At 32.8% G+C, this 23,689-nt stretch overlaps 1 protein-coding gene across 2 annotated transcripts; it reads left to right on the forward strand.

Annotated features, from left to right (window-relative positions):
- Positions 1 to 6,896: 6,896 nt before the first annotated feature.
- On the forward strand, positions 6,897 to 22,185 carry LOC126828475 (nicotinamide phosphoribosyltransferase). Of its 2 annotated transcripts, none has more exons than XM_050558218.2 (9): positions 6,897 to 6,965; positions 10,593 to 10,823; positions 11,181 to 11,309; positions 11,632 to 11,790; positions 13,894 to 14,024; positions 15,409 to 15,634; positions 16,072 to 16,332; positions 17,619 to 17,741; positions 18,181 to 22,185. In XM_050558218.2, the coding sequence occupies exons 1-9, from the start codon at positions 6,906 to 6,908 to the stop codon at positions 18,283 to 18,285; spliced, it is 1,425 nt and encodes a 474-aa protein (XP_050414175.1). In that variant the 5' UTR covers positions 6,897 to 6,905; the 3' UTR covers positions 18,286 to 22,185. The 2 variants fall into 2 exon arrangements, with proteins under 2 accessions (XP_050414175.1, XP_055958451.1); XM_056102476.1 differs by lacking the exon at positions 6,897 to 6,965 and adding an exon at positions 8,969 to 9,087.
- The last annotated feature ends 1,504 nt before the right edge of the window (positions 22,186 to 23,689 follow it).

Here is a 23,689-nt window from a genome sequence, read left to right on the forward strand (position 1 = left end):
ACCTCAAAGTGCTCACCTTAAACCCTTTAGTTCAAAAGATGCTATAGGGAACTCACGACCACCGAGTGCTGCTAGCAACATTAGAAAAATTAAAGAAAAGTATTCCAGTAGTAGTTATAAAATGGTAAACATGGATAAGGTTTTATTAAAATATACTGATGCTGGTTCTAAACGACATCATCCTAAGACACCTGGCAATACTAAAGATACATTACCTCATGTTGTTGGATATTACATTAAAAACTCAATACCTGGAAGATCGCAGGATAATACTTCTGTTTATCTTGATACCTCAAAATACACTAATCCTTTCTATATAACAACTCATAAATCTAATTTTCAGTAGATATCTGGATATTTGAGTTATGTATTGATTATCTGATAAATACCAGTATCAAACAAAGGTACAAAATTTAAAACATGTATGAACTTTGCATTTCATACTTTAATAGTGATCAACAAAAAAGTTGTCGGTGATGTATTTACATACACATGTATATTGTAATAATGTTCTGATTGCCTCAGTTTTATCCACCTCACTGCTTAAATTATCATTGATGTTTATTGTTTGTTAGATCACCTCACATAGGTGTATTCATTATTGTTATTATTAAATGCAATTCTGAATCACATTGCAGACTTGGAGTATTTTCTCACCTGTCACTGTTCTCTCAATCTTTCTAAATAAAAACTGAGCCCCATTCCTGCTTCCACCAATCAGACATGCCTATATAATATATACATCATAATTCTGAACATAATTAGATTTGCAATTTTTTTTATATGTTTGAAACATATAATCTGTAATAGAAGTCTGTATTTATAATATTTTGAGCAATAAATTATGATTATGGTCATGGACATTTTGCTCAATGTATATACTAAAATAATTATTCATATTAGTCATTTGTGTGAATTGGGTGGTTTGTTAAGGTTTTTTTTTATATATATTTGTATATTTCTGGGGTATCTGTTCAACAGATATTAATAGTGATAAAAAATGGTTTATGAATTTTTATTAGTAGGCCTAACCTCAAAGATAGAATAACTCACATCATTGTCATTATGTAATTTAAATAACCAATAATTACCCACTTTTTTTTCATTGATATGATTTGTTGCAATTACAAAAACATTAATAACTATAATATTCAATTATTGTCTACATAACATGTATGACTTGAAATGTCCAATCCATAAAAAATGAAAAGAAAGACAACATTATTTGTATTATGGAGAGCTTTGAAAATATGATATATAAGTAGTAAGTAGGCCCCTTTTATAATCAAAGGAAATTGTTTCACACATTATTTCATAAACATTATTACCAATTATGGTTTTTGGACAATTTAGATATTTATTATTTGTAGACAATTTACTCATTTTTGTATGAATTTTAAACAGATTTATTTTTGTATGCCATATAATTTTTTTTTCTGTTATTTATTTTGTTTTTTGTTAATTGTATATGCAGTTTGTTTATATACACAAATTATAAATATTTACATTATCATATGTTAATGTTTCATAATAACCATTGGAATATATTTGTTGAATTATATCTGTGATATAAATTATAATAAATAAGATGGTTGTATTATTATAGGTATTATGAACTGCTGTGATTAAGGTTTTTTTAAAAATGTTTATAATTCATATAAGGAAATTATATGAACAGTGATTTTGATTGATCTTTTGCAAAGGATGTTATTGTATTTATATAATATATATGTTTCTGTTGATTCGATAAGAAGAGGATATATATTTAAATAAAGGCTTAAATTAATCATGTTGGATGTTTTTGTTTTGGAGAAATTTGCTTGATGGTCACCTTACTTATTATTCATTTGCCAAAAAGTTAGTCATGGTGACTCAGTACAAGGAGGTCCAGTGTTGGACAAGAAAGTTCCTAGTTCTACGGCAGTGGTATGTCAAAGAAAAAGGAAAAACATCTGGTCATTTTGACACAGTAAAAAAAAATGAGGATCAGTGTAGATCTATAGCATGTTATAGATCCCCTGACTTAGTTTTAAAAAATAACTGACCACAATCCTTCTTAATTGGTGGGCAAAATGATGTCAGTTCTCATTTTACACTACATTAATATTTAAGAGCGTGTCCGCGAGAAAACCATGCAGAAGGTGCTAAGGCTTCAATCACAGATTTTGACCAAATTTGGTTTATAAGTTGGGATAGTCCCAAAACACATAAATGTGCAATATTAGATAAATCTTTCAATTCCTGTATGAGAAAATTGAAAAAAACATTTTTCATATGGTGAAATTGCCAAAATCTGTCTTTTCTCAAATACCAACTTTGGCAAGTCCTTACACCTTTACTATACGTAGCAGAAAGACCAAACTCACACAGTTTTTCGATGACTCAGTGCTGTTACCACAATATTAACTTCAGACGATTTTGGCGAACGAGATCTGTATACGGACTGGATATCAAAGCCTGTCTAAATTCCCCATTTTTCGTCACCCAAAGTTTGACGCCCTATAGCTACTTCTTTCATGGGGTGGGTTTAAAAATTTTATGCTCACGTGAACAAGCAACCTCCCAACATTTGATACAAAAAATAAAAATGACCGGAATCGACTTGACAAAAACTAGGTAAAGGAAACAATAACCCATGAAATTAACCTGTAATTTCCCTATTTTGGAGATAATTAACCGTAGTAGATAAAAAAAAAAAATAACAATTTATTTTCCTTTTCATTCATATGGTGTTTACTACCAGCCCTAAAATACATTGGTATCTGTTTTATAAAAATATCTTGAAAAAAAATACTTTCAAAGGCCTGTAATCGTTCATGGCTCATCTGGCGTCAACGGCCTTCCATTGGAGTTTCGACGTGCTCAATCTTAACAAACATATCCATTACTCTCCAATAGACATTATTTTAAATAAAATAATCCAACGAAAATGAAAAATTCACCTAAAAGTGAGATTCGAACCACCAACCGCATGACTTCCCCCGACCCACCCTCTCACCGAGTTGCTTGTCCCAGGGCCCCAAGGTCCATGTCGTGGGCCCTGTTCAGGGGGTTTGCCTAGGGCCTCTCTTATTCTAAATCCGGCCCTGAAGGTGCAGCTGACGGTACCCGAGAGCTGTAGCTACCATACTACACTGTTCAATGTCACCCACTTCGACGCAATTAGGCTTCGTTGCCGTTAATATTTAAGCTTCCACATTTCTGTATTGTAGAAATCAGTGGATGTGTCCCAAAATGAATAGTGGAAACGTTCTGAAATTAAACATTTTGTAGCCATTTTCGGTAACTTGTTTGAAAATGAAATCTTAAAGAGACAATACAACAAATATGTTAAAGGGACAATACGACAATACCAAATATACAATAAATACAAATACACACTTATATAGAGTACAACATGGTACAAATAATGGCTATGGATATGATGAAAACGTATAAAAGTCAAAATTTTTATTTCTCTAATTAAATTCGCAAAACACTGTATCACAAAAGCTTTTTTTTTTAGCACTTTTCAATAAGCTGTATATTTTAAGTATGTTGCATTCCGGTCGTTTTTTTTACACCTATGGATACTATGTGCTTAGCACTTCAAAACCATCCAAAGAAATTCTACTTGCGACCATGAAAGAAAAAGTTACAGTGTATCTTTTTCTGCACTATAAGGACAATGTGAATATGGTACCCTAAAACAAGTCCACTTAAAATTAGTATGTACTGATTTATTTTTTCAAATTAGTGCTGGGGTCGAAGTTGACCACCCGCTTTATCAGACAGGGTCAAAATTAGAAGGTTGCTATTCCACCATAGAATGCAGTCTGTGCTTAAAAAAGGTGATAAATACACATGTGAAAACCGCAATTTTACCCATAAAATGAATAATTCCTGTACAGTCCTTTAGAGCGACATCAGACTGTAACCACGTCAGCATGTTACCTCTTGCCCCTAGGGGGTGTCATACCATAAGTTTGATCAAAAACTTCCGACCCCTTTTTTAAGCACAGACTGCATTCTATGGTGGAATAGCAACCTTCTAATTTTGACCCTGTCTGTTTAATTTCAGAGCATGTTTCCACTATTCATTTTGGGACATATCCACTGATTTCTACAATACAGAAATGTGGAAGCTTAAATATTAACGGCAACGAAGCCTAATTGCGTCGAAGTGGGTGACATTGAACAGTGTAGTATGGTAGCTACAGCTCTCGGGCACCGTCAGCTGCACCTTCAGGGCCGGATTTAGAATAAGAGAGGCCCTAGGCAAACCCCCTGAACAGGGCCCACGACATGGACCTTGGGGCCCTGGGACAAGCAACTCGGTGAGAGGGTGGGTCGGGGGAAGTCATGCGGTTGGTGGTTCGAATCTCACTTTTAGGTGAATTTTTCATTTTCGTTGGATTATTTTATTTAAAATAATGTCTATTGGAGAGTAATGGATATGTTTGTTAAGATTGAGCACGTCGAAACTCCAATGGAAGGCCGTGGACAACTGCAGAAGTCAATTCCCGTTGACGCCAGATGAGCCATGAACGATTACAGGCCTTTGAAAGTATTTTTTTTCAAGATATTTTTATAAAACAGATACTAATGTATTTTAGGGCTGGTAGTAAACACCATATGAATGAAAAGGAAAATAAATTGTTATTTTTTTTTTTTATCTACTACGGTTAATTATCTCCAAAATAGGGAAATTACAGGTTAATTTTATGGGTTATTGTTTCCTTTACCTAGTTTTTGTCAAGTCGATTCCGGTCATTTTTATTTTTTGTATCAAATGTTGGGAGGTTGCTTGTTCACGTGAGCATAAATTTTTTAAACCCACCCCATGAAAGAAGTAGCTATAGGGCGTCAAACTTTGGGTGACGAAAAATGGGGAATTTAGACAGGCTTTGATATCCAGTCCGTATACAGATCTCGTTCGCCAAAATCGTCTGAAGTTAATATTGTGGTAACAGCACTGAGTCATCGAAAAACTGTGTGAGTTTGGTCTTTCTGCTACGTATAGTAAAGGTGTAAGGACTTGCCAAAGTTGGTATTTGAGAAAAGACAGATTTTGGCAATTTCACCATATGAAAAATGTTTTTTCAATTTTCTCATACAGGAATTGAAAGATTTATCTAATATTGCACATTTATGTGTTTTGGGACTATCCCAACTTATAAACCAAATTTGGTCAAAATCTGTGATTGAAGCCTTAGCACCTTCTGCATGGTTTTCTCGCGGACACGCTCTTAAATTTGCCAGGTGAAAATAAACGCAACGAATCGTAGCTAACAACCATCACATCAATGTTTCATTTTCTTTTCATTTTTTTTAGCGACCTTCTCGTAGCTATAGGGTTGTATGTGATGCTTAAATTGCTTTTTTCAATTGACAAGGGGAAACCACGTCGGATATATATGTATAAGCGTACTTAATATATTTTATAGACCAGTAGGACTCATAAGACACTTTTGATTTGGCTTTTGTTGCTGTTTACTGTTGATGATTTGTTGGGAACGGGAGGGGGTGGGGCGGAGGGATATACCAGGAGTTATATATGATAAATAATTATAGTTGTAATGATTTATTTATATACTGTAGATTTGTCTATTTAAAACAGAAGATATAAAAGTCATTCTGTAAATAAAATATAATTTAGAAAAATGATGCGAAGGCTATTCGCCTCTGTTTAAGGACAACGTGTTGTTATGAAGCCGACTTAGCTTTTTTACACCATAGCCTATGCCATAGCTTCACAATGAAAAAAGAGACGTGCGAAAGTCGCTGAAATAGAGGCAGGGGCTAAATCTAAAAGCTTGAATCTGACCCAAAAATTGCGAGTTTGTATACATTGAGTTGAGTCATGACTTTCATTCCATTGTGGGCAAAAACAAATAGTCACATATACAGCTCTGGCAATTAGTCAAAAACGTCGACAGCATTAATTGCCGTCGGGACCAATTGACCCCACGGCAAATCGCCTATTGACGTCGGCAATTTTTTAATACCGTAGGCCTACTGTATGAAAATATAAGTTTATTGAAATTTAAAGAGTTTTATTAACGCTGTTCGCCTGTTGACGTTGAATATTGTTGTGTTTGCTTTTTAATTTTATCGGCAGCGTCGATAAGAGAAAAAACCTGGTCATTTATTTTATCAAATTTAAAAAAAACTAAAAAAAAAACATGCTAGCGGAATTTATAAGATTTTTAAAAAATTTGATACATAACTATTCCCCATCAACATTTTATGCGATTTTATTGGCGATTTTTAGACCTGTAATTTTGGAATTTACCTTCCGGAAATACGGCAGAATGCACCAAATTGAATCTAATTTACCAATTAGGCCCCCAGGCTCCCCGTTACAACGTTTAGCTACTTCGGCGCTCGTGGCGGTGGACTCCGCCCACCGCAATGAGTTAAGCAATTATCCAACCTAGACCCCCCCCCCCCCCCGTTGCAAAAAATCTAGGTTCCGCGCCTGAAATGATAAAACTCGGAATACCTATTTCCCATATTACCGAGTTTTCCGAGTTTTCGGTATGGGCAGTGTTTGCAATGACTATGAATATGAGGAGTCTCAATTCTCCGCACTGGATCAGATGATATATATAAAAAAACCTTTCCATGACATAAAATTGCTTCGCGGAAAGCCCTAATGATATCCTAATAACTTGTTTGAACTTGAAACGTGTGATGCTGAAGAGCAATAATTTGAAAGATACGTTTAAATTGCATAAGTTTTAACGTTTATTGCGAAAAACTCCCAAGTCATGGTTATTGGATCTTTTTTGTCGGGCTTTTCACGGACTATTAAAGCATACGACTTGATGAACAAGACTATGAAGTACGTTACTATTTTTAGTCCTCAGAATTTGTATTTAACGCGCACCTGCATGTTGCTATGACGTCACATAGCGTCCAAAATGGCGACGTTCTTAGCTGGAGGAACTGACAATATACTGTTTGTTACCGATTCTTATAAAGTAAGTAACACGAAGACATTGTCAACTGTCACACATTCCACACAAAGAAACTGTTATGATCATGTAATTTAACTGTACAATTGGGCCGTTGGTTCTCATTTAAAATTATAACTGTCAGTGTTCAATTCGGAGAAAACCCAACCCAGGTTACTGATGGCGATATCGTTTAGTTACCACCAGCATCTCATCATCGATAAATGTCGCAAAGTATTGTGATTGTCTGTCACGGAATCATTATAACGCCTATTGATTTATTTGCATGAGGCTTTAAGTGATCAATTATTTTGTTTCCGGTCAAGTGAATCGACGCAAAGCAAGACGTTTATAAAAGTTCTTTTGTTTTCCTGAAATGATGTCAAATTGAAACCGAAAGTAGTAGCTAAACAAACGGACGAATTGGGAAAATTATATATATAGGGCCAGTCTTTTAGTTGAATTTATCTAATAGGTGCAACCTATCAGGTATTAAAAAAATCTTTCATAATCTTGAAAAAATATTCATTTATTTAACTTTATACTTTATTTTAGTCTCTACGTACGGCATTGTATAATTCTCACACATGTAAAACATGCAGTTTCAAGTTGAATTTAATAAATTTTAAAAGCTTCCTTGTTTTTTTTACGTAATCGATTCTGTGTACCTGTTACTTTTGTTTTGGAAAAAAATCATTTGTTACTGGATATCATTGAAATCTTGTCATACTGTAGGCGTAATAGTAATAAAAGAAGCTGATTTTATTTTTCTTCCCCCAAAAATATTTTTGTTTTGTCATTTGTGAACAGGAAGTTAAAAACAGACATTTAATTACATAAAGGCCATATTTTAAATGTAAGAAGAAATTGACAAATTCCTTGAATTAACTGGTGATAAAGCTGAAGTTTGAAAAGTAAAATTAAAATTTTCAGTCCACACCCAACAAATATTTATCTATTTTTAAAATGGAAATGAAAGATAACTTTTTAAAAAAATGTTTAAAAACTAGTAGATCTATTTGAAGTATGTATAGAATAGATAAGAATAAGATATTTAATAGCAATGCATAAAAGACACATTTCAGGCATACATACATGTATGGCCTACATTACATAAATAACAGAGCAAATATGTATGCATTACTATCTTTGAACCATGTTTCTTCCAAATCATGAGGGGGGTTGGATGGCTGAATGGTTAGCGTGCGCGCGCTGTATCATAAAGTCTGTCATTGAGTCGAATAGCGTGGTTTCGAATCCCAGGTAGTACGTGGCAAGGAGTAGGGTCGCCTGTCCAACCTCGTGGGTTTTCTCCGGGTCCTCCGGTTTCCTCCCACTGCTAAAGACTCCTAAGCGCAAGCGAATTATTGAAATAAAATTAAAAACAAACAAAAAAAACATGTTAGTCCCGAAATGACCTAGTTTGTGTCAAGTGGACGTTAAACCCCATTTCTCTCTCTCTCTCTCCAAATCATGAACCATGGTGACTGAATCTAATATAAGTTTATGTGTCCATTTTGTCTCATTTGTCTTTGAAGTGTATGAACAGAATAATCATTGAACAGAAACATGTAGAGACCTGAATACTAGTGAATTATTAATTCCACATTTTATATATTGGGCCCTACTGTATAAAAGATAACATGTTGCTAAAGTTTCTGTATATATAGTCCTATTTATTTCCCTACATTGCATTAGATCTCTGAGATCATGTTGAACAAATTGTTTCAATGGCATTTAGTAATTGAACTGGAGTATACAGGTCACAATTCTATGGAATACAATACAGGTAAGAAGCAGTAATTGTATTCCATAGAATTGTGACCTGTATACATGTTGAACAGAAGGCACATATTAGTTAGACAATGCAAACTTAAATAGGACATTTAACTGTACATTGATATTAGAACTATGCATATTTTAAATGACGATATGATAATCTCTCGTGCAACAGAGCAAAGATGGCCAGATCTGTATTATTGCCGCCAACATTTTTTTTTGTGTTTTTTTTTCATTGGCTGGAATAATAGTAGCTACAACTGTTTATTTATAATAAATATTTGAAATGTATCAACGCTGGAAAAATGCCCAGAATGCAACTGATCCATTGGATCCAAGCAATATTATACTTTCAACTGATTCTTACAAGGTAAAAACAATTAACTAATGATACAAAAAGCTAACAAAGTTATTACAGTTATTAAGTTTTTATAGATGTAACTTTAAAGAGGAATTATCACTTTCATCAAGAAAATAGATTTAACTAATTTGGAATATTGTGTTCAAAATGACTTTAAAACACAAGCACTGATCTATAGAGTCCATTAAAAAACACTTCGCAATTTGTATAACCCGCAAATTGACTGTTAAAATGCTTATATCTATCACAGTTATTGTTCACAGATATTGCATATCTAATTTGAACATGCATGATGTAACTCAAGTTGTCAAATCATGCCAAATCGAAATTAATTTTTTCCAGTAACCAAGACCTCCAAAGCACAATAATGCCTCTTTAAGTCCATTTTCTATCACATAAGTCGTACACTTGGCTTGTTTGTTGTAATTTAAGTACTAATCCATTAATCCCATCATTTAGTGATTTGACCACAGGTTAGTGCATCAACAATGATGAAATATTTTTTTAAAAGTTCATTGATTTAATTTGGAAGGAAGCAATTACTGTTTTTGAAGTTTAAAAATAATTTTGCCTATTATACAATTATCAGTTGAATAATTTACTTTAATTAATACATTTCATTGTACATATTACATACTATAAAATGTACGTGACAAGGAGTAGGGTCGCCTGTCCAATCTCGTGGGTTTTCTCCAGGTCCTCCAGTTTCCTCCCACTGCTAAAGACCCCTACGCGCAAGCGAATTTTTGAAATAAAATTAAACCATATGTTAGTCCCGAAATGACCTAGTTTGTGTCGAGTGGACGTTAAACCCCATTTCTCTCTCTCTCTCTCACATACTATAAAAAGAAATGAAATGAAATGGGGTTTAATGTCCTACTGTTCTGCTCCGAACGATAATTACTTCATGCGTTGTTACTCTTCTCTTGGTCAGTGTTTAATGTCTTGTAATTTATTGTAATAATGTGACCTTGTGGACTGCTCAGGCGACTTAGCATGTGACAACCTACCTTTATTTTGTAGGCTATTTTCTTAAAAATTGTGTATCTTTCATCCATTGATTTTTTGATATCTGGGCTTATATGGATTTTATACTGACTATAGTATTTAGACATCTTTCTGCACTGGTCTGGTATCGACATAAAATAACTTTTTTTTTTAATTCTCACCTACAATTTAGTCCAAAAATAGGCCTATTTTTTCAGTTTACTTTTTTATTTCTTAAGTAGCAAAGCAACACAACAGAAAATTAAAAGAAAACATTTCCTTCTTTTAATTCAACACAAACAGAATAGGATTTTACAAAAAATATTTACAAGCTAATTTAACAGATTAGAACAAAAGATGTAAATACAACAAATTGACTTTGATCTTAGTGAATGCTTCCGGACTTTCATGGAACCAGATGTTAACATGAAATCTATACACAATAATGTAAACTTCAGGTGGACAGAGAATAGGTCGATTTGAACCAACATATTTGTTGGCAATACAACTTTGATTATCTTTTGTAGGTTACACATCACTTTCAGTATCCACCAAATACAACTAAAGTCTATTCATATTTTGAAAGTAGAGGTGGTAAATTCCCTAAAGTCTGTTTCTTTGGTCTTCAATATATTTTAAAAAGATGGTTGGATGGTCCAGTTGTAACAAAAGAGAAGATTCAAGAAGCGAAAGAATTGTATAAACTTCATTTTGGTAATGATTATTTTAACGAAAAAGGATGGACATACATTGCCGAGGTAAACTTTAAATATAATTTAAATATAATAATTTGTTGGGTTTTTTTTATCAAAATAAAGAATACATGTTTTTTTAGTTTAATTTAAAATGCCTTTAGTGAAAGAATCCTTACCAAAAAAGTTTTCTTCAGATGTAAATAGTTAATATGGTTAAATTCGGCTTGAAGAAGATAATTAATGAAGTTAAAAGTTATTTTAATGTTAATATCTCATGACATCCTTTGGTTTAATTTTATGGTACACGGTACCGGTAGTGCCAGTATTTAGATTTATTTATTTTAACATTTGAAGGCAGTTCTTCTTCATTTATCACATTTTAATTCTGATATTTCAATATTTTACCATTTTATTTTTCAGCATCACAAAGGCTATTTACCTATAAGAATAAATGCTGTACCTGAAGGTAGTGTTGTTCCATTTAAAAATGTCCTATTTACAGTAGAAAATACCGACCCAGAATGTTACTGGTTGACAAATTATTTAGAGGTGAGCTAATATAACATTATAGAATAAATACACAAAACTGAAGAATTCCACAGACACAAGAGAGAAGACCACCACTTGGTCCAACTATCATGTGGACATGATTGTTCAATTTGCCATGTTCTCTCTGGTCTTTATGACTAAAAAGGCTTCTATGATCGAATAACCCTTAAAGTCATTGATCCCGATCTTTGTAAATACTAAATGGAATTGAACTATTTTAGAGAATCTTCTTTCAGAATATTATAGCTTGCAACCTCATGTAAAACATCTTATTCTTAAATATATATTAATTGGATTCTTAATGATTTTTTTAAAAAAAAAGACGCTGTTAGTACAGGCATGGTATCCGATGACGGTTGCTACCAATTCTCGGTATCAGAAAGAAATTATAGCTAAATATTTAGATGAAACAGCAGATAATCTGGATGGACTGCCATTTAAATTACATGATTTTGGTTTTAGAGGAACATCGTCAATGGAAGTGAGTAAATAACTATGTAAAAGAAAATAAAAACAACATATTGATACTTCCAATGAAAACTGTTTGCATTTTTATACGCCCACATTTTCATGTGGACGTATTATGCCGTCGTCCTTGTCCGTCCGTCCACAATTGTTTGTGGACTCTCTACAGGTCACAATTCTTATCCGATTTTGACGAAACTTGAAATATAGATTTATCCCCAAAAGATCTTGGCTGCTTTCGATATTGGCATGTATCGGATCGAAACTTCATGGATTATGGTCCCTGATTGTATAGAGGTCACAATTTTTATCCGATTTTGTTGAAACTTGAAATGTAAGTTTATAACCCAAAGATCACGGTTCCTTTCGATATTCGCGCATATTGGACCGTAACTTCCTGAATTATGACCCCTCATTGTACGAAAAATCGCATTTTTAGCTTTTGGACCCTATAGAGGTCATAATTTTTATCCGATTTAAAAAACTGTATTATTATATCACCGTTACACCCTAAGGACGGCTGAGTTCGAATTTTGTGAAAATCGGCCTAAAATTGACAGACAAAATGGCCGCCGTTCGTTCTCAAATAGCGTAAAAATATGGTATATCAAGGTTGTGGACCCTATAGAGTTCACATTTTTTATCCGATTTTGTTGAAACTTGAACTGTAAGTTTATAACCCAAAGATCTCGGTTCCTTTCGATATTTGTGCATATCGGACCGGAATTTCCTGAACTAGGGCCCCTGATTGTACGAAAAATCGCGTTTTTAGCTTGTGGACCCTATAGAGGTCATAATTGTTATCCGATTTAAAAAAACTGTATTATTATATCACTGTTCCACCCTAAGGACGGCTGAGTTCAAATTTCGTGAAAATTGGCCCAAAATTGACAGACAAAATGGCCGCCGTCCATTCTAAAATAGCGTAAAAATATGGTCTATCAAGGTTGTGGACCCTATAGAGGACCCTATAGAGGTCATATTTTTTATCCGATTTAAAAAAAAACGTATTATTATATCACCGTTACACCCTAAGGACGCCTGCGTTCGAATTTCATGAAAATCGGCCCAAAACTGACCGACAAAATGGCCGCCCTTCGTTCTCAAATAGCGTAAAAATATAGTATATCAAGGCTGTGGACCCTATAGAGGTCACAATTTTAATCCGATTTTGTTGAAACTTGAAATGTAAGTTTATAACAAAGATCTCGGTTCCTTTCGATATTTGCGCATATCGAATTGGAATTTCCTGAATTATGGTCCTTGATTGTAGGAAAAATCATTTTCTTTTTAGCTTGTTCTCTATCCATCTCTCGAAAATGTGGGCGTATCCTGCCTGGCAGCCACTGGTTAAAGAAAACCATTTGCACTTTCAAAAGAAAAAATTTGCGTTTTGAGAGAAAAGAAAAATAATTTGGCATTTTCAGAGATTTTTTAAAAAATATTCATTGTTTCAGAGAAACTTGGTCATTTCAAAGGAAAAATTAATATTTCATCTGGTCATTTATAAATGTATTTAACCTTATTATCTGAATTGAAGATATTATAAATTGATTTGTTACAGTCACTATTTTATATTCTACTGTTACCAATTTTAAAGGTCAGCAATCATGTGACTTTGCTGCATCTGTAAATTCCATCTGTACAAAAGGTCAGCAATCTTGTGACTTTGCTGCATCTGTAAATTCTTTCATTACAAAAGGTCAGCAAACTTGTGATTTTGTTGCATTTGTAAATTCAACAAAAGATCAGAAGTCCTGTACATCATCTGTAAAGTCAACCTTTACAAACTGTTAGCCAAGGTGTGAATTAGCTACATCTGTGAATTCCATCTTTACAGAAGGTCAGAAATTGTGTAAGGCATCTGTAACTTGATTAAATATGATCTCAATCAATGACTATAATAGGACTTGTACTATTGGTAGAAAAGAACTATTCTATCCTAAATAAATGTGTGTGTCTGTATATCGCCTACAGGCCACAATTCTAAGCATTACAGTTACTGCAGCCATTTCATATTTCTATCTCTTTGTTTTAAAAACTACCATTTCAATCAACACATTGCTCTTGTTCAGGTTGTTGAAATTATTTTATTAAAAAAACAATTGTGTTTGATTAGTCTGCAGGTATTGGTGGTATGTCTCATCTGGTGAATTTTATGGGTACAGATACAATAGCTGGTATATTAACAGCTAAACATTATTATGGCTGCCCTATTGCTGGATTTTCTATTCCTGCTGCTGAACATAGGTAATTACATCATATTCATGCTACTTACACCTGGTTCTTTCCTTGTCCCCCGCCTTTCGAAGAAAGCAGGGGACTATTACAATGGGTCTGTCTGTGTCCGTCCGTCCTTTTGGGATCAACAATTCTCTTTCTAATTGAGCTAGAATGTTCAAACTTGGTGTAGGTGATTATTAGGCCGATGCCTTGATGGAGATTGAAGATGAGCATTTTCTGCTTAGGGTAAGCAGACATAAGCAATTTGATTGGTTGATGCTTTGGGACACAATAACTTTAGTTCTGATTAAGTGAGAGTGATCAAACTTGGTGTATAGTTTCATTACATCAATACCTTGATTAAGTTCGATAATGAACATTTTCTGCTCTGGGTAAGCAGAGCGATAAGCAATTTGATTAGTGGAAACTTTGGAACACAATAACTCTCCTTCTAATTGAGCAAAAATGTTCACACTTGGTGTAGGTGTTTATTAGGTGAATGTCTTGATGGAGTTCGAAGATAAGAATTGTCTGCTAAGGATAAGCAATTTGATTGGTTGATGCGACACGATAACTTTAGTTCTAATTAAGTGAGAGTCATGAAACTTGGTGTATAGTTTCATCACATCAATACCTTGACTAAGTTTGATAATGAACATGTTCTGCTGAGGGTAAGCAGAGCAATAAGCAATTTGATTGGTCGAAACTTTGAAACGCAATAACTCTCCTTCTAATTGAGGTAGAATGTTTAAATTTGGAACATAATAACTCTGCTTTTAATTGAGGTAGTATGTTTAAACTTGATGTTGATGTTCATTAGCTAAATGTCTTGACTGAGTTCAATGATTAACATTTCCCGTTAAAGCTAAGCAGAGCTAAGCAATTTCTTTGACTTTGATTCTATCTGATAGAGATTGATGAAACTTATTATTTGATAATCAGTTTGATTGCTCGATACTTATGAAAAAGATAAAAGTGCAATTAATTAATATGTGTCATCTATTTATTTTGGGATTTCGGCAGGGGACATCAGCTTGACTGTTGGCTTTTTGAATTAGAAACAGTTTTAAATAAGTAAATTGTACATACTCATCTTCTCTTAAATAAAATACTGTTTAGATCATTCAATAGGAAGTGAACAGTCCAGCTTTCTGATTTTATGCAACATATCACCCTAGACTGAATAACAAAACAGTAATTCTTAATACTTTTCTTTTGAAAGTATTATTATTTTTTTGTTATGTTTATTTATAATTATGTGATGCTCATGCAAAATTATAAGACTAAAATTTATGGTGTATAGAATCTTTGAGTCATACATGTGTACAAGATTTTCTGTTAGCAAATTATCATTAGGCATAGGTTCTTATTTTCATATGTATTTGAGTGTAATTTTATTTTATTTCAACAGTACCATAACGACATGGGGTAAAGATGGGGAATTAGAAGCATTCCGTAATATGTTAACCCAGTTTCCTACAGGACTTGTAGCTGTTGTTAGTGATAGTTATGATATATGGAACGCCTGTGATAAAGTCTGGGGCGAACAGTTAAAAGATTTAGTTGTTAGTCGTGGAGTTAATGGCACACTTGTTATAAGACCAGATTCTGGTGACCCTCCAGAAGTGGTCGTCAAGGTAAGAGGCCATTCTGTTTTAAAGATTATGTTCACTGTTGTTATGTTGATTTTGACTTTTAAGTTTGGCATTGAATGTTCAATTGAAAGAAAACAGTTTGTGTCTAACAGAAGTTTCTAAGTTTGTGTCAACTGTTGAACATTAGCTTGATCTATAGAACTTAAATTTTAAATGTGGACAGATTCCCATTTATTTAAAATGAAGGTCTAGTCATTTTCAAAATGTACAACTTTAAATACAAGAGCATGTGTTGTTCCAGCAGACTCCTTAGGGGAAAGGGGGGTGGGGGTCTAAACAGTCACACACTGAACTTTTACTGAACCAAATTTGTTGATATAAATTTTTTAGATTCCTTACAAATTATGTATAGAGAGATAATATGAACAAAACGTAAATGCATGTATATCCCTTTAAAAGGTGGTATTTTACATTTTCAGACGTTAGATATACTAGGCAGTAAATTTGGTACAACCACTAATACTAAAGGTTATAAAGTGTTACCACCATATGTTAGAATAATACAGGGGGATGGTATTAGCTATGAAACATTATCTACTATATTAGATAATATGAAACGACATAAATGGAGTGCTGATAATGTAGCTTTTGGAAGTGGTGGTGCTTTATTACAGAGATTAGACAGAGATACACAAAAATGTGCCTATAAGTGTAGTTTTGCTGAAGTTAATGGCAGAGAGGTTAGTGCTTTAATGTTAAAGAGGCATCAGTGTCTTGGTATTTTGCTGGTTTGTAAAAATTGAGAGAAGACTGTTATACTAATATAACAACCTGATTATAGTTTTAACTATCTTTTTTTTTTATGTAGTGTGATATGGCCCCTTCCATAAGTTTAAAATACATTATTGAAGTGCAGACTAAAAGTCTTTAAGAAGTGAAATGGGCATCTGGTTTATTATATCTTGGGGGTGGGGGGGTATCTGGATGCATGAGGGGGAAGGGATGAGGCATTAGTAGATTCCTGGTAGACAAGTATTTAATGATGTCAAAAGTGTTTTAAAATTAATACAACTTAGCATCAGTATTTTTGGAATTCCCATTATAATGATTTACTGTCCATTTTATTATTACAAAACATTTATATAGCGCTGTGTAGCAAAAAATATCTGAATGATAAATTGTTTAAAGATGGGTTCCCACGTACAAACTGGGTGATTTAATGGTATATATGGACTAAAACATATTCAAACTAATTAATTTGTCATAATTATGTTTCAAATCCTTCTCAAACATTGTAATTGCAAAGGAATGCCCTGCTATTAAAATTCAATCAAACCAGGTCATGTTTACGTCACATCTTGGAAATCAGAGGAGAATTCATTGTATACATAAGACGATGTTGTCTTTAATCGCTTACTATTTATTACAAATATCGAATCCTAATTAAATTCTCGGATTATCCACTACCCGCGTCTTTTTCCGTCATTTTTATCTCAGAAAGTATTGTACGTCTAACTCTTCATAAAGTTTATCAACTTGTACATCAAGCGCTCAATGTTCGCGTGTGACCTTTGACATCACACGTGCAGAAATTCTTAATCGTCGGGCTGTTGATTAGGGGAACCCTTACATTTTTGTCCTGTATACGCTCGATGAGTGTTTTTCAGGGAATCCAGTATTTTTCTAGTAAGATTGGATATCTCTACTTTCCATATATACCAAAATTAACATACTTTTATTGGAAATAACCACCGATAAATACTTTTCTGGGAACCCATCTTTAAGATAAAATAAATGTTTTGAAAAAATCAATTATTAACACAAAACAAAATATGATACACAAAAATGTTCCTATAGTTAACAAACATGTTTTTGTAGTTAACAATGATACACAAACATGTTCTTGCAACAATGATATACAAACATGTTCTTGTAGTTAACAATGATATACAAACATGTTCTTGTAATTAACAATGTTTATGTTCTACATCTACTATAATATAATATTTGTTTACTATTTAAACAGGTAAATGTTTTTAAACAACCAATCACAGATTTAGGTAAAAAAAGTAAAAAAGGACGATTAACTTTAGAATTACGTGGTAATGATTATGTTACAGTTGTAGAAGGCAAAGGAGATCCAAGCAAGGTACATTTTACAATTTTATTAATTTTCATTCAGACACAGGAGGCAGTAGACACAATAAAATAATGTACAGAACACATATATATGAAAATATAAAAAAGAAGATAAAAGTATAATGTGTAAATCAAAAAACATTGTTACATGCATTTGTGCATTATTCTTGATGGGTGTATGGTTTCTTTTGGCAAAAGCATGATATATAGCATTGACTATTTTGACTGGAGGGTCAAACCTATTGCCATATATTACATATGATGTAGGATGTTAAACCCCATTTCATTTCTGTGCACAATCTTAAAAAGTTTGGTGTGTTATATTTTTTGAAATTAATTTGAATTGAAAGTCACATCTATTGTGGATCATATTGGGTTGGGATTAGTTTAGAAAACAAACACATGATTTTCTCAATTTACACATCATTTAAATTATCTTTTTTTTCTAGGATCAGCTTTGCACTGTGTTTGAAAATGGAAGGCTTGTCAAAGAGTTTACATTCGATGAAGTTAGGAAAAATGCAGAAATTGATTTATTGAAAAATAAAAAATAGGCAGCTATTTGAAAACTCCTGACCTCAACTGTAAGGATTGGTCATGGTTGTGTGGAACAAGAATGATACATCTTTCGGTGTCATAGTTTTTTTTTTTCTTTTTTTTTTTAACACATTCAAGGTTTAGCTTAGACAGACTGGATTATGTCCCCCGTTAGTTAGGCAAAATACTTAAGAATTGATAATGTTGTTTATTTTGTATTTCTTTTTATCATTTCCTGTTTTGAATCCACTAAACCACTACTATATTTTTATACGCCCACATTTTCATGTGGACGTATTATGCCATTGAACCTGTCCGTCCGTCCGTCCATCCACAATTGTTTGTGGACTCTCTACAGGTCACAATTCTTATCCGATTTTGACGAAACTTGAAATATAGGTTTATCCCCAAAAGATCTCGGCTGCTTTCGATATTGGCATGTATCGGATCGAAACTTCATGGATTATGGCCCCTGATTGTACAAAAATCATGTTTTTAGCTTGTGGACCCTATAGAGGTCACAATTTTTAGCCGATTTTGTTGAAACTTGAAATGTAAGTTTATAACCCAAAGATCTCGGTTCCTTTCAATATTTGCGCATATCGGACCGTAACTTCCTGAATTATGGCCCCTGATTGTACGAAAAATCGCGTTTTTAGCTTGTGGACCCTATAGAGGTCATAATTTTTATCCGATTTAAAAAAACGTATTATTATATCTCTGTTACACCCTAAGGACGGCTGAGTTCGAATTTCGTGAAAATTGGCCCAAAACTGACAGACAAAATGGCCGCCCTTCGTTCCCAAATAGCGTAAAAATATGGTATATCAAGGCTGTGGACCCTATAGAGGTCACAATTTTAATCCGATTTTGTTGAAACTTGAAGTGTAAGTTTATAACACAAAGATCTTGGTTCCTTTCGATATTTGTGCATATCGAATTGTAATTTCCTGAATTATGGCCCTTGATTGTAGAAAAAATCACTTTCTTTTTATCTTGTTCTCTATCCATCTCTCGAAAATGTGGGCGTATCCTGCCTGGCAGCCGCTGGTCTTTGTTTCCTAATCAGTATCAGCGAATATATTTCTCTTCACTGGGGCTGCCATTTTTGATAAAAATGTGAATTCTGAGTTTATGCTATTAATAAATTGTCATTGGCCGCGAGTATGACACCAATACAAGGTGATGCAGGAACGATGGATGGATCTGTAAACTACTGTATTATCCATGTAACTCCACACCTAACATGAAATTATATTTACAATAATTATACAAATTTATACATTTATTAACTCTTTTAAGGACATGAGAAATTGTTTTAGAATGATATATGAATGTTTCAAACCTGATTTTAGCAAAGGGAATTAGGTTGATAATTTTATTCCCTCCATTTTGAAAATTTATTCTTGCTCTGATCGTGTAAAAAAAAATATTGAGTATTTTTTTTTTTTTTGTACATGATATTATTATATTATATATTTTACTCTATCCCAATAACTTGTACTGGGCACATAGTATTAGGGTTGGTTTTTTTTATTAAAAACTTGGTGTATTTAATAGAATCATTCCTAAATTGTTCTATATTTTCAAACACTTCTATTGTTTTTACCCTATGAATTACTTCTCCTTGGCTTTAGAATAATGTAATCTTTGAGTGGCATTTAGCGATTTGGAAACACATAAAGAAAACACAGTTTCTATGGGATACAATCACTAGTTTTATTCTAAAAGCACAAAGTTTCGACAAGTATCCTCTTATCATTATCAAGCTCATTGGATTGCCTCTTTTCAACAAATTGAATAGATATAAATCTTTTTCTATTAACATTGCGATTTCTTGTTACAGCTAATCTTTACATACACCAGAATAATACAATGTTTTGGAATTGCCCCGTTTTAAACCAGAAATTCGTTGCCGCCCTTTGTTTGTTTTCCTGAATAAGTGACGCGCATATTATGGTAGTCCTCTGAGCCAGGACTGTACAGAGAAGCGACCGGTTACTGACAGCACCAGGGTCAATTCACTTGATTATATAGTACTTTATTCCTTCCTTGTATTATGTGTGTGATGTGTTTTGTCCACACAATTGTCATCTGTGTTTCTGCACTTAATGTTATAATCAATGTGTTTATTTTGAAAAGTCAGATTTGTCTTTTAAATTTTAGATAAAATGCTCAAAACCTCATTAGTCTAGAAACCGTAATTGCATTTACTGTAGAGTATTGATCGTTGCACAACATTTATGGGAATTAACATTGGTTAAACATTCAAATTGAACTACCAGTATTATAGACTACAAGAGCGTACTGCATGGAAATGTGTCAATATTGTCATGAAACTAAAATTAATTTTCTATACAGTAATTTGATTATTAAATTTCTTTCTTATTGATGACAATTTTCATTTCTTGATTTGTAATTGTAAATATTTTTTTGTATATCTTTTTTGAAACGACAAGCTAGTTAGAGTTTATGTGCTCAAGATTCTTTAATAAGTATTTATATTGAGTAATCAAATGAACTGAATCTTTTTATTTGTATTAGTGTATAGTTTATAGACGTATATGTCAGTTAATTTTATATAGCTATACCTTATAGCTTTTGTTTATTTTATTATCGAAGATGTAAAACTTAAATAGAGATTATAAATTGCATATGTTAAATGAAAAGCATACATGAATAATGCTTGAAAAATATTAGTAATTAGTACTACATTTAGACATACATTAAGCATGATCTGAATCTGCCTATTACAGGTCTTTCTTTAGGCCTGAAATGTTATCTTAATTATTAATTAGACATTAATTAACTTATCCAGGCCATAATCAGCTCTCGATGTCATCGCTAGCCTGCATTATTTACTGGATTGGAATCTGATCTGCTGCTCAACACTCATTGAGCAGTAAATCAAAAAATGGATAATCGAGACTATGTTTTTTATCATACCGAATTTAGTAATGATGATCGAGGCTAGGCCTAAAATTCAATCGCTAAATTCTCTTTTCAGAGTGGATGAATTTGACTGAAATTTTCTGCAAATTCCCTTTACATTATCTAGTTTTTAATAATTATAATTAGAACTGCCAGCTCTTTATCTATTCTCCTATAATGTATCTTTAACTAACTGTATATTATGTGATAACCAATTGAAAAATAATAGATGAAATTAAATTTGATATAATGTATATTGTCTGATAATAATGTGAGATATAATGGATGAAACATAGTATTACTATTATTATTAAATTGTGTTTTGCATATCTGGAAAATGTATTATAAACATGGTACTAAATAGTATTAAATTTAATTATTAGATCTGACATGAAAAAGATAATTAAAGCGAAAATATTCCAGACTAAAAACCAATAATATATGATTTTCAGTAGGCACAATACAAATTAGTCTTAGCATATTGGTCCAAACATTATTCATTTGGATCAGTCCTACTAGAAGCTATCTGGCGCTTTATTGCTGTCATTTTTTTTCTCCATCTTAGATTAATAGACTGCTGCAATTTTTTTACTCTTAGATTAATAGATTAATTACTATCCACAAACATCGAGACCACAATAACATCTCACCTACGTTTTGGGTTTTGATGGTCTAAATTACTGTTGAATGCCCAATTTTAAGATCTTATTTTGAAAATATTTAAATCAGAAATTTTTTTTGCCTTCTAGGGCATTGATGTTTTATTAATATGGCGGTATATTAGATTCAAATTCTAAATTTGTTAATGTCATGCTATTGTCTAATTTCTAAACTATTTACAATTTTGAATCATATACACGGCCATATGTTAATTATTAAATTTTTATTTGTATATTCATTGTGATACACAATATACAAAAAATAGTATCAATATTATGGAATTGTACATTTTTAATTGATAACTATCTAAGAAATAAAGTATGACAGTTATTATAATTAGTATTAAAATTAATGAATTATATAGATAATATAAATATTTAATAATTATTAAATTCAAATAGAACTGTGTTATAACTCTGCTGTTTCTTTTTTGAGTTATAACCTTTTTAATTTCTAATGAAACATTACAAAGATATCAAGAAATTTATGCAATTTCTTTAGAAATACTGATAGGGGGTTGGAGAGATAGAAATTAACTTTAACATTCAATCAACATGAACTAGGTCATTTCTGGTCCAATTTTATTTCAATAATTCACTTGCTAGTAGGGGTCTTTAGCAGTGGGAGGAAACCAGATCTCCCATTGAAAACCTGTGTACAAGCTTGGAATCAAAACCATGCCATTTAACTCAATGACAGACCTTATGATCTAAATGGCACGCATTAGACCTTTCGCCCACCCAACCAACCTATCCAAAAATCAAATGAAAATTTAGAAACATCTGATCGAAATTGCGTCGCTTTACTAGATAACAGTAAAATTAAGTAGTCTGATTCCGTAATGCTTAGACCATAGACTGTACTAGTCTCCCTTTTAGTATTCACCGTTAAAAATCGTAGCGCATGCGCCAATCGTCAATGACGTTTACAGGTAATCGAAAGAAGTAGGTTGCATTGAGTATCAAGGTGTGACGGTCATATTTTACAATTTCCGTTTGAAAAGATATCATGAAAATAACGTAGCAACAACAAGATTTATGTAAGAGACAATCAGGAGTGAGTACACCATTTAGATTTCAATATAATTGATCAAATATTCATGGGCGACGTGAATCGAGTGATACACTTCTCTTGTTTGTGTATGAACCGTGACTAAATAACGGTCGTGTTGTGCCATTTGCTATAACAGTAAAATGTCAATATGCATTGTGTTATTAAACAATGTCACTTACACACGTTTAGTGAAAAAGTTGAACCGTTGCAATAGTTGAGGTTTGAACAGTATAGTAAACATTTTACATGCGCAGAACAGTCGTGGCGATTTTTGTCTGAAATAATTCAAACCACACAATGAAATTATAATGCATGTATATGTATAGTTAATATTGTGTTTGAAAATAAGGTACGAGGTTTTTCTGCCTCTGGCATTTTTTTCAGATCAACTGTATTTAGATCTATTTAACACAATAACGAGAAATAAGTTGACATCCCGCCAAGAGCAAAACACCACTCAATATAATTAATCAATCATATCTCCCCAATCCATGGCTTTTATGGTCCATTTTGTCTTAAAGGAGCTAAATCGCTAACATTTGGGGCCTAGAAATTGACAAAAGTGGGTCGCAACGCATATTATACTGTAGTATGAATGTATATAAACTGATTTACATTCAATGGTTTCCGTTTTTACTCCAATTTCAAATCAGTTATGTTCGGCGAAATAAGCCAGCAGTCTCAAGCGAGTGCAAATTTCTAGCGTCTGGTTATTCCAGTCTAAATACGCCGTTAGATTTGGTGCAATGTGTCTAGCCTCGTCCCTCGAGTCTCTCA

The sequence above is a fragment of the Patella vulgata genome, chromosome 7 (assembly GCF_932274485.2).
Source record: "Patella vulgata chromosome 7, xgPatVulg1.2, whole genome shotgun sequence".
NCBI classification, from domain to species: domain Eukaryota; kingdom Metazoa; phylum Mollusca; class Gastropoda; family Patellidae; genus Patella; species Patella vulgata.